The sequence below is a fragment of the Schistocerca nitens genome, chromosome 2, assembly GCF_023898315.1.
Source record: "Schistocerca nitens isolate TAMUIC-IGC-003100 chromosome 2, iqSchNite1.1, whole genome shotgun sequence".
NCBI classification, from domain to species: domain Eukaryota; kingdom Metazoa; phylum Arthropoda; class Insecta; order Orthoptera; family Acrididae; genus Schistocerca; species Schistocerca nitens.
The window spans coordinates 958,731,706-958,744,880 of NC_064615.1; the positions used below are offsets into that span (position 1 = coordinate 958,731,706).

General features: G+C 40.3%; 1 protein-coding gene across 1 annotated transcript in view; it reads right to left on the minus strand.

Annotated features, from left to right (window-relative positions):
* Nucleotides 1-4,219: 4,219 nt before the first annotated feature.
* LOC126234736 (sodium-coupled monocarboxylate transporter 1-like) overlaps nt 4,220-13,175 on the minus strand; it is a 146,727-nt gene continuing 137,771 nt past the window's right edge. Inside the window, exon 13 of the mRNA XM_049943481.1 lies at nt 4,220-5,970. Coding sequence (XP_049799438.1) covers nt 5,637-5,970 — 334 coding nt within the window. The 3' untranslated portion in view covers nt 4,220-5,636. The remainder of the gene's footprint in view (nt 5,971-13,175) is intronic.

Here is a 13,175-nt window from a genome sequence, read left to right on the forward strand (position 1 = left end):
TCATGGTGAACGCCATTATTTTTCTATATGACTGAACTCATTTACTATGAGTGAATGTTTAGCAAACCATCTGATATATCGCTCTAGCTGAGTATCAGTACGTACGAAAATGACCACAGAGGCTGACAAATTTTTGAAGTTTAAAAAACGTCAGCCATCAGGAGCACTGCGCCATTGTAGTATACACTGATGGATTGCGTCCTCGCTTCTGCTGTGTGCTGTGAGGTGACCCAACTGCCTTCCATTGTTGCTTCAGAGCATGGCACGTACCTTCTGCGACAGTGTACAAAGATGTATCCACGGATGACCTTAGTCTTAACCATTTCAATTCATATGTCATAGAAATTACTGCAAGATTTCTGCTTGCTGAGTTCAAAGAATTTCATCTGATCTACCACATCGACTTTCCCATGACCAAATTGCATGAAAATTATGGATTGTACAAGAAAACGTTGACTATCATATTTGTGAGCAGCCATTAGAAAGAAAGTCGGAACCTGCATGTAGGGACCACTCTCATCTAACAGGGGTGTCCTGCAGTGCATCAGATGACGCATGCAAATAAAAATACCAGTTGCCACAACACAAATCCGTTTTCTGCCACAGTTCAGATGCAGTTACTGATTCCGTTACCTTTGAATTCCCTTTCACTCAGGTCGATGGAAAACCAAAAACAAAATAAACCGTTCTTGCATGCATATACATTATTTGTGATTGAGTTTGCTTCCATTCTTAAGCTACCCAGTGTTGATTGTGTCAAATAATCTCATACTACAGCTGTGTCGTGTTCTTGCATGTGCTACACGTCTCAGGTTAAATACAAAATTTTATCATGAGGCAACTATCACTGGTGTTATTCGTCCCTTGTTCATAATTACTTGTGAGCCACAGTCTTAGCTCCATTGGATTATTTTTGGAGAGAAACTAATTCCAAGATTTCAGAGTACTGCAAGCATGCACAATATATTAGCCTGCTTAATTTACTTCCACTGCCGCAAAAATAAGTGTAATAGAGTACCATTTTAGTAACATCTCTAACGGGATAGTTGATGAAGAAAATTTAGCGAGAATAGTGGATGCCATCTTACCTACTATGAATATTTGCTAACGATCATTGTAATGCATGTATTTTTTTTAATCATGAATGTTCCATAGCGTAACTAAAGATATTGTACTTCCTGAATGTGTACGACCTGAACACACATATGTAATGAATTAATTTTATATTCCACTTGGTACATGCATGTGGTGTGAAAAGAAAGAAATACTTTCATATCGATGTTTGCAGCCTTTTAATATACAATGTATGAGAAGCATTTAATTGCACATATACATTGTTAGAGCCAGAATCAGCATTTTGATCTTTACTTTGATCCATTAGTCTTGTACAGCACTTATTATTTTCCTTGTATGTGCACGGATTTTTACTGGACTAGATAAAAGATTTAATTTTCCAGAGTGGTAGCTATTACAAATTCGCATCAGTTTCATTTTAAGGTATCCTCTGAAATCATATCTTTATCGAAAATGTTACTATATTCCAACTAGGGCAATGTACAAGAATACTGCATGTCAGGGAAATCAGATGCATTTCGGCCTAAATTTTTTTGCAACTGTCTCCAATGTCTCCACTTGCGCATATGTGGCTCTGGACACCCGATTAGTATTTTGTGTGCATTTGATCAGTTCGTTCAACGAAAATAAAACAGATGCTTTACTATAAGATGTATTGTAGGTGGAACGTTCTAATAAATGCAGCAGAAAAACTCAAACAAGTGTGAACAAGGAGGACCATTTTGGGTTGTCGTTCTTTATGCACCCACAACAGAACGCAGTATATTAAAGTAAAATAAATCGAAGAGGCAGCGTTGGTGAAATAAGATACCGGAACTCAAGTTTCTAACTGAAAAAAAACTGTAGTAACTCTTCCTTCGATGAAAGCTGAAAATTTTTTCCAAGTACAAAACTTAAGAGGTGTCTCAGCTCCACAACCATTCATCATAACAGAGTAGTAGGGTATTAAAGTATATCGATTTGTAGCAGAAAAGCGAAGCAGCGATCCTAGATACTGTGTGACCACGGTATGTGTATTTTCTTCTCTCTCCATTTAGTTATCGTTACAGCAATTTGTCTCACTATTAGTATGGCTTTGGTAACGTAAGGACTGTGCAGCTCGTGCCAGTTTTGCGAATGAAGATCTTCATATAGGACAGACATGTGATTGACGTCACGCGCACTTCCGCGGATTTTTCTTCTGGGCCCTTAGCTGAAGGGCACTGAGCTGTGGTCGGGTACGCGGTACGTAGGACAGCTACGTAATGTGCAAAGTACAGAAGGAATCGCACTTAACAAAAGATTCACTTCCCATTGTCGCAGATAAACTTTTCCGATACATTCATTGCATTTCTTAATTTTATGCACATGGGGCATAGCACACTGCAGTTCGTCAGTGCGTTACCCTGCAGATATGTCTGACCTATAAGGGAAATTCCATTTTAATTGTGTTATTACCATTCCATTCAACTTTAGTTTTGTTCAGTCCACATATGGATGATTTGGTGAAACTATTAGTCTTCATTCTTCAAGATAAACTTTGTTCAGTAACACTACAGTGGACATGGGTTGCAGCATCCTTCCATTTTTGCCCGGTTGTTTATAATTCTGCAGGCACTACAAATCTGGTGAGTGTGTTCCAATGCATGTAGCAGTCTGATTATATAAATCTTCTGTGAAGGTTCTGGTGACGCTCTGCGCAATTCCTAGTCGAATTTTTGACGCACCATTTGTATTCGATACATTCCCTAGTTTGATTTATGGGATAAATGAGTGTTCTATGGTGAGTTTTGAATTGTTGACCACAAATATTGGGTTTTGTACAAATTATATATATAATGGTACTCCACATACACAGTTCCCACGAACTGAAACGCCTTTATCCCAAGGCACTTCTTTTCAATTTATTTGTGAATTCTGGACATGAATTTCAGCGTTTAGTTAAGTAAACAGATGGAGAGTAACAGATGGAGAATAACATACTAGTCAGGTAAAAATCACTTAAGATGTATGATTTTCAGTGTATTTGTTATGCAGAGGACTGTTGTTACATGGTCGTCGAATAAAATCTTTTAATAAGGGGTAATATAAGAGAAACATTTGAACCTGGTCTAGGAAAGGTTTCGAGAGATGCTTTATGTTAGGAAAAATTACTTAAGATGTATGATTTTCAGTGTATTTGTTATGCAGAGGACTGTTGTTACATGGTCGACAAATAAAATCTTTTAATAAGAGGTGATATAAGAGAAACATTTGAACCTGGTCTAGGAAAGGTTTCGAGAGATGCTTTATGTTAGGTAAAAATCACCTAAGATGTATGATTTTCAGTGTATTTGTTATGCAGAGGACTGTTGTTACATGGTCGTCGAATAAAATCTTTCAATAAGGGGTGATATAAGAGAAACATTTGAACCTGGTCTAGGAAAGGTTTCGAGAGATGCTTTATGTTAGGTAAAAATCACTTAAGATGTATAATTTTCAGTGTATTTGTTATGCAGAGGACTGTTGTTACATGGTTGTCGAATAAAATCTTTTAATAAGGGGTGATATAAGAGAAACATTTGAACCTGGTCTAGGAAAGGTTTCGAGAGATGCTTTATGTTAGGTAAAAATCACTGAAGATGTATGATTTTCAGTGTATTTGTTATGCAGAGGACTGTTGTTACATGGTCGACAAATAAAATCTTTTAATAAGGGGTGATATAAGAGAAACATTTGAACCTGGTCTAGGAAAGGTTTCGAGAGATGCTTTATGTTAGGTAAAAATCACTTAACATGTATGATTTTCAGTGTATTTGTTATGCAGAGGACTGTTGTTACATGGTCGTCGAATAAAATCTTTTAATAAGGGGTGATATAAGAGAAACATTTGAACCTGGTCTAGGAAAGGTTTCGAGAGATGCTTTATGTTAGGTAAAAATCACTTAAGATGTATGATTTTCAGTGTATTTGTTATGCAGAGGACTGTTGTTACATGGTCGACAAATAAAATCTTTTAATAAGGGGTGATATAAGAGAAACATTTGAACCTGGTCTAGGAAAGGTTTCGAGAGGTGATTTATGTGGGTTCTAACTAGCAGAGTTACTTTCAAGCATTTAAATTGTAACAAAATGAAGTTCGAAGCACAGTTTTAAAACTCAGTAGTTTTATTGCATACATTGTCATTCGTCTCTTATCATGCCTAATAGAGAGTTAGAGTAACATAAGTGTAGAACAGGAAGTTTTCATGTGCTCTAATTATAACCTAAGATTCACAAAGTCATGTTGATAACAAAGTCATGTTGTTTACACATTAGCTTATTATTGGAGGACACAGCTTGCTGATTGGGGGAGGAAAATATCACTACAGAACTGCTTGCCTGTGAGGTGTACCCTATGACAAGCTGTACGTGCAAACATGGCTTCTGTTTAGATTTAGTGTCACATCGCTGCATCTTGCTTCCCGTTTGTTGATACGCTGACAGCGGAATCACAGTTCAGTTTTGGTTTTCAGTAGCAAAATTAGGTAACAGGAATTTGTAGCCAATCAGGACATGGGTATATTAATATCCTCCTGGCATTGTTACAGCATACGCTTTCAGCAGCAAAACTGGAAAAAATTTCGGTGCTAGACTTGGCGCCGATTGCAAGGCGGTATCCTACTTGCTAAACTGTGAGCAGTTCTACGACAACAAGAGTCTGACTCGAGCTTCTAAACATGTTCCCCAAACTACCCCTTCTGCCTCACCACCGGATTGTACACGCTCGTTTCACTGTCCTGTCATCCACATATTAGGATATTTGAGAAAAGCAGTTTTTCTGTACCACCGTTTCCAACACCCATTCACATAGCAACACTATATGCCGAGCACAGCATTGTAATAGGCACATAGCAATGGACAGATCATAATGTGCAGTGACAGTTGTGGGGATAGCGTTGTCAAAGAAACTTCTGAGATGTAACTGGGAAATTACTTTATAAATAGAGGTGGATATTTTTCTCTGCGTCTTAACGAGACTCTCAATCTCTCTCTTATGTCACAAAACATGGATCGTGTTAGAGCCACCTGCACTCCCATTTTTCTTTAATATTGCACTTTAACATCTGAAACTACACATCTCTGACTGTGTAATGGTACTGTTGGTTTATGAAAGTGTGGTCTTCCTGCATACACTGTCTTCTGGTTTTTTGGTTGGCGTAGAGTCATCCTCTGAGAATTTAAATTGCCATGCACTGTGGTTATTTATACCTTGAAAATGGCAGCGTGTTAAGGTGTCGAAGTATCGGCGATTGCTGGGAACCCAATGGGGCTACAGTTGCCTAAGTTTTTTAATTGTTCAGTAATGTGGAAGAATCTCAAATGTCTCGTGGGCTTATTTCGTGTTCAAGCAGATGACACTGGATTCTCCAACAAGAATGCTCATAAACCAACTTCGGAGAAACTGGTCCCTGAATAGGACTAATCCAATGCCGTAACCAATGCCTGATAAACTTTACATCGCCGTGACATTACATCCTTCCAGTTGACGTGTATGCTGCAACCATGCAGGGTTAGAATCTTCGGTCTATCGTGTACAGCCAGTAACACCAGTGGAGAGGCGCCTACTTGTCAGGCTGTCCTCCGGCCTCGGCTCCTTTCTCACAGACCAGCAGCTCTGTGGCGACCTCTTCTTCTCTGTCGTCCCCACTCTTGCCTCTGTCCTCGTGCCCACCGCCAGCAGAGAGTCGGCTGCCGCCCTGCCGCCGTTGCCGCCCCTTGTCGGCGAGCCAGCGTAGCTGTGGCGCCAGCAGCGCCGGGTCCAGGCTGGTGGGCGACGTGGCACCTGTTGCGAAGCTGGCGGCGGCACCCACCAGCATCACCACCAACGTGCCCAGCAGCGTGTAGTACATGTAGGACACGCGGAACAGCGCTGGCACCGAGCCTGTGGCTTCTGGCCTGTAAAGCAACAACAAACACACCTGGCGTGATCCCAGAGTAATGATCAAACGTGGCTAAATCTCTGGGGTGCAGTGTGCACTACAATTCACACTTATTATACACTTCGTAAGTAGCCTGTTTACATGCTTATACACTACTGGCCATTAAAATTCCTACACCACGAAGATGCCTTGCTACAGACGCGACATTTAACCGACAGGAAGAAGATTCTCTGATATGCAAATGATTAGCTTTTCAGAGCATTCACACAAGGTTGGTGACGGTGGCGACACCTACAACGTTCTGACATGAGGAAAGTTTCCAACCGATTTCTCATACACAAACAGCAGTTGACTGGCGTTGCCTGGTGAAACGTTGTTGTGATGCCTCGTGTAAGGAGGAGAAATGCGTACCATCCCGTTTCCGACTTTGATAAATGTCGGATTATAGCCTATCGCGATTGCGGTTTATCGTATTGCGACATTGCTGCTCGCGTTGGTCGAGAGCCAATGACTGTTAGCACAATATGGAATCGGTGGGTTCAGGAGGGTAATACGGAACGCCGTGCTGGATCCCAAAGGACTCGTACCACTAGCAGTCCAGATAACAGGCATGGCTGTAACGATTCGTGCAGCCACGCCTCGATCCCTAAGTCAACAGATGGGGACGTTTGGAAGACATCACCCATCTGCACGAACAGTTCGACGACGTTTGCAGCAGCATGGACTATCAGCTCGGTGACTGTGGCTGCGTTTACACTTGACGCTGCATCACAGACAGGAGCGCCTGCGATGGTGTACTCAACGTCGAACTTGGGTGCACGAATGGCAAAACGTAATTTTTTCGGAAGAATTCAGGTTCTGTTTACAGCATCATGCTGGTCGCATCCGAGTTTGGCGACATCGCGGTGAATGCACATTCGAAGCGTGTATTCGTTATCGCCATACTGGCGTATCACACGGCGTGATGGGTGCCATTGGTTACACGTCTCGGTCTCCTCTTGTTTGCATTGACGGCACTTTGAACAGTGGACGTCACGTTTCAGATGTGTTACGACCCGTGGCTCTACCCTTCATTCGATCCCTGCGAAACCCTACATTTCTGTATGATAATGCACGACTGAATGTTGCAGGTCCTGTACGGGCCTTTCTGCATACAGAAAATGTTCGACTGCTAGCCTGGCCAGCACATTCTCCAGATGTCTCACCAATTGCAAACGTCTGGTCAATGGTGGACAAGTAACTGGCTCATCACAATATGCCAGTCACTATTCTTGATGAACTGTGGTATCGTGTTGAAGCTGCATGGGCAGCTGTACCTGTACACGCCATCCAAGCTCAGTTTGACTCAACCCAGGCGTATCAAGGCCGTTATTACGGCCAGAGCTGGTTGTTCTAGCTACTGATTTCTCAGGATCTATGCACCCAAATGGCTTGAAAATGTAATCACATGTCAGTTCTAGTGCAATATATTTGTTCAATGAATACCCGTTTATCATCTGCATTTCCTCTTGGTGTAGCAATTTTAATTGCCAGTAGTGTATGTTGGCAGCGTGATACATTAATAACTCTGACAGCGCTGTGCGCCCTCTATAAGAGACTCTGTGGCTGGTCGGACTCACAGTTAGAGGTAAATAGCCAGCAGTGTTGGAAGTTAGAAGTTAATAGCCAGTAGTGATGGCAGTTGGAGGTGAACAGCCAGAAGTGATGAAGGTTGGATGTTAATAGTTGGCAGTGGTGGAGGTTAGAAGTCTGAAGTGTTAGCACGAGCGGACGGTCTAGACTTGTGTCTGTCGTGGAAATTTAATTTAGTTGATGATTATTGGGACTGTATGTCACATTATTAAGGTAAAATTCGCTAAATACATTGTTTGCTCTACAACAAAATATTTCCTTTGCTAACAACATGCCTTTTAATAGTTAGAGCCTACAGTAGATAGAATCTTTTTATTTAGCTTGCTGTATTGGTGCTTGCTGTATTGTTGTAGTTAGAGTAATGAAGATTTTCTGTGACGTAAGTGACTTATGAAAAGTATGGGTTATTGTTAGGATTTCTTCTAATTCAGGACCATTTTTTGTGTTAATTATTTGTGCAGTCAGATTGCGTATCGTTGTATATTGTGGACCATAAATGAAGAGAATAACTTTGATCTGTATCTGTCAGGGAGAATTCTGTAGGTCAGCGTTGAAATGATAAAAATATAGCATAGTGATAGTACGTTCAATTTTATGCAGCAGTTTAAGAACATTGAGTAAGCATGCAGGAGCTCAAGTAAAATATAATAGAAACTTTTCAACTTGCTTGGAGAACAAGCAACACACAGCCACTGCGCAGGTGTTTGGAAATCGGCCAAACACAGAGCCCATAATCTCTAGTCTGCGCGCCAGCAAACACACACACACACACACACACACACACACACACACACACACATACAAAGACAGACAGTTATGCAACTGTAAGAAAAGGTTTGTCATAAGAAGTACTGCACAAAAATGTAGCACTGACCCCAGTCAATGCGGTGCTATGATTGGAAATCCTTACAAGTCTCTACAACACGATTCTATCCGCAGACTACTACAATAAAAACATGTGGAAAATCTACTACGTCCTACTTTCCCTGAAACTATACACCTACTTATAGCAGTTCATCAGTCTCAGTTTGCAGTTCTGCAACACGCTAATCCGTTGCCTCCTCATGCAGCCAAAAACGGCTCACCAGGAACAATGCCTTTCTTTTAACCATTATGCCTTCTATCCAAATTCCTCCTCTGACCCCATCTACCTCCTATATCTTCAACCTAACAGAAAATCCATTTTTTTTTGTCGTCTTGACCACTGGAAACCCTAGAAATGATGGCATTCCACACCCCTCTTCAGATCCAGGCATATAAACATCATATTAACTGCGTTCACTTATTGCATGATTTCTATCAGGCATGCCTGTTCACTATTAACAATATCAACTCCCGTATCTTCCATTTTCTTCAGGTGTATCCCAAAGCTTTGACCTCACTCCTCACATATGTTTCCAGGTGCTAAGTTTGTGTTCAGTCCATCTCAAATCACTCCAGATACATTGAAATACAGGAGCATTTCGAATGACCCCATTTTTGAAATTTCGAGAATCCATATATCAGAACAATTCAAGAGACATATAAGTTGCTGAGCCAAAACATTATGCCTTCTATTCAACAGCGTGTTGTTCCTATTTGCAACACAATGCTGCAGCGACTCTGCATTGCATGGGTTGGATGTGTAGGAATGTGCTACACAGAAACTGTGTTCATGTAGTCTGAAACTGCCATGATGGCTTCTGTTACTACCGCAGGTGCCATAAAAGATTTATTCCATATCCCCTATAGCACAATACACCTGCCATCAGCCCGCATGTACGGTGAGGTGAATATTTCCAGCAGCTGCTCACATAACAGCGTATCCAGATACGACCATAGGACTGGTGTTATAAGATAAGTGATTGATCTGATCAGGCGACACCTTTACATTGCCAATGGTCCAATCTCAACGATCCCAGGCGCACTGCGATAGCAACTGACGTAGTTTTTAGGTTAACACGTGCACACATGGGTATCATCTGACCCAGAACACCATGTTCAACAATGTACTTTTACCTCTATATCTACGTGACTTCTCTGCAGTTCACAATTAACCCTTGGATGCACGAGTGTTAGGACCTATGTTATTGCATGATGGGGGCCTTAGAAGTCCCCATTGAGATTTCTATCTACGTTTATTACGAATACTTACTTTTATTTACGAGTGAATACAGTCTTACAAAACATATCCGTATTTAGTTTAAGTTAGGAAAACATTAAAGAAAATGTTTGGGTATTAATTTCAGTGAAATAAATATCAGTTTAATCTCTACTAATCTTATTATTTTAGCATATAATAACTTATATAAGCACTTATATAAACTAGCCTTGGTGAGGTAAAACGCAAATCAGCGTGCACAAAGCATCCAAACACAAAATGAAAAGAAAGAAATTTCAAAGTTATATATTATATAGCAACAAAAAAATTAAGCTACGCAGCCCTGTGTCCAAATAAATATTAGACTGCTTGTCACAAAGTTCTACACATTACTGGAAACAATCTTCACAAACAAGCACACTGTGTTCATTGAATACACAGGATGGTTGAACAACATTGATCGATTTTCCTTTCCAGTTAACGTGGGCACAAAAAGCATCTCTTCTGGTCGTTTATCTTTGGTGGACAATACCCGTTTCCTAGCCCATTTTGAAGCCACTTCTAGCCAGTGCTTATAGGAGGAATCTTTGTATATCTGGAGTTTAGGGTCTGGGTTCTATATGTGGACGAATAAGTTCTAGGTCCAAGTCTTTTAAGAAAATCCTCTTTTATGTGATTTTCCATTTTGATATTCTGGATGTTGATTTGTGAATAAACAGAAAGCAATTATTACTTAAACATCCATTACATTAGCCTATGAAACAGACGTCATCTCCTTGTCTATCTTTGACAAGTGCAAGTACGTGCCTTTTGGTCAAGAGAACCCACACCTGATTTTGTTTCGTTATAAAATATAATAATTTATGGTTTCTTTTTTCAGTGAGTCTAATCAACTGCGGCGTCGTGATACGTGGAATTTATTAGCATCACGCTCTTATTCTTATTTCATGACATAACTCACAATAGTGCAATCATCTCTGACTCAAAATGCTGAAGACAGAACAAGTTTTGTCTTACATGGTTTCCTTTCATGTGGAATTTATTGTTTGCTATGGTGAATACTACCGATTGCTGTAATTTTATGCTTCAACAAATCTTGGAACCGGGAAACACTGGTAGAGTAGTTGTCCATCTTCATATTGGTTGAGCTTCCTCTAAGCGTCTTTGCCAGGGTGTTTACCACACGATCTGCAACATTAGCTTGACGAGGGTGACCTGGATTTTTCCTTGAGTACATTAGCTCATCTATAGCGTGTGATGTCAAAGAGTCAAGCCAGAATATCTCTATTCCATACTTTCCTGGTTTGCTTGCAATGAATTGTAAAAATCTGCAACGCACTCCGAAAGACACTAGCTGCTCATCTGTTGTGAAATTCTCACCTGGATGAAATTTTTGTCTACAGTTGTTTGTGAATAGTTCACACTCGTTTCAGAAAGCTAGCATAGTAGAATCTTAGCTTCTAGCTTGTCGAGTGTGTCGTCTGTCACCGAACCTAACGGCTCTCCTTATTTCTTAACACCTGTCTATAGAAGAAGTTGCCATTTGAACTGGTCTGCCAGTAGAGTTGTGAAATAATTTTCTTATAGAAATATCACAGATTCTGTGACTTGCTGCTAATAGGAAAATCCCTAGAAATGAACTGATTTCTTTATTTGTAACATTACACAATATTTGACCTGTTGTAGCTGCTGAGCGTCCTCCTTCCAGATTTTTACCATGAGCTATTTCATCCACAATATTATTTCTGATGAAGTAACTCCAAGCATCTTTTGCCGTCTGTGTATTTGTTCCCCTAACAAGATCTGAAGAAACTTTCACTACATTGTGAGTAAGTATTTTGCTAGAAGGAGCTAGTGATTTGCTCCACTGAGTTACATCGTAACTGATAAAAAAGCTACCAGTTTGGGCAGCACTTGCTATATTATTTGCATTTTAAGGCTGCGTTAAGCTTGGTATATTATTTATGTCTGAATTTTCTTGGGGTACTTACGACATTAACTTTACCAGCCGTTGATTTTGTACCGTTGAGACAGACGCGCTGAGGAGCTCAGCGCGTCTGTCTCAACGGTACAAAATTAACGGCTGGTGAAGTTAATGTCGTAAGTACCCCAAGAAAATGTGGCAGGTCCGTTATTGTTTAGAATGGATATCAATAATCTAGTAGAATGCGTTGGAAGCTTTTTAAGACTGTCCGCAGGAAATGAGGTTGTCTATAAGAAGGTAGGAACGTCAGAAGACTGTAACGATTTGCAGAATGACCTGCAGAGGTTTGATGAATGACGCAGGAGCTGGCATCAATATCTCCAAGGATGTTCTGAATGCACTAGAAAATCTGGTCCGATATTGGATAAGCTCGATTTTTTTTCCTTAAACGGCATTAAGGGACGTGTTAAAAGCATTCCTGAAGTCGAGGAACATGACTTCAACCTGAGCGCCTATGATTACAGCGCTGTGGATAGCATAGAGAAACAAAGCTAAGTTGGTTATTTTTATATAGGACACTTTTATTCTTCAAATACGTTATGAGCATAAAAGATTTCCCATAAATCTACAGTAGATTCACGTCAGCGATATAGTTGTATGCATATGTCCTATCACCCTTCCTGAAACAGGAACGAACTGCGCTTTTTTCCAGCCGGTAGGTACCCTTTGTTGCTCCAGCGACCTACGATAAATTGCTGCTAGAAAGGGAACGAGTTCTTTGGCATAATTTCTGTAGAATCTTATAGATATCTCATCTGGTGCTGATTATCCACCATAAAACTAGTTGTTTTTTCTTCATTGCGTGAACTCAATATCTATCATTTTTAAGTTCGTACGATGATTGAAATGAGGGACCGTTTACGATTTTAGGCGGTGAAAAAATTTTGGAAGACCGAATTCAGTATTTCGCTCTTCACTATGTTATTTTCCATTTCGGTGCTGTTATGGTAACTGAATTATTGAATACATCATTTCGAAGCTCTTACAAAGTAGGCTAGACTAATACCTCCTAGGGATTTTAGTCACGTCGGGTGACAAAATTTTATTCTCAATGTCAAGATTAATGATACTGGTGTGATACGCATAACCGAAGTATTTCATCCCAGACTTAAAGGTTCATATTGCATTTAGTGCTAATCGTATTTCAGAGCCAGTATTTAAGGTAACTACCCGTTAGAAAGTAGCGCAAGAAGCCTTTCGTTTTAATATCCCTGCGTAACCGATGACTAAAGAATAGCTCGTGCACTTAAGTCGCTTTACCGTATATATTAGACTTCTCATTATTACAATACTTCCAGGGGTGAGAATGTATAACTACTCAAATCATTTGGACGATACACGAAATATGTGTTGAGCATATGTGTCACACCAATATGGTACAACGAATTAAGTAAGCTTTAGCGAAGAACTGCCTCGCTATTGAAAATAGGGTGAAGTATAACTGCACCAAGTGTTTAAAACACCCATCGAGATCCAGCTACATGGTTCAAATGGCTCTGAGCACTATGGGACTTAACTTCTGAGG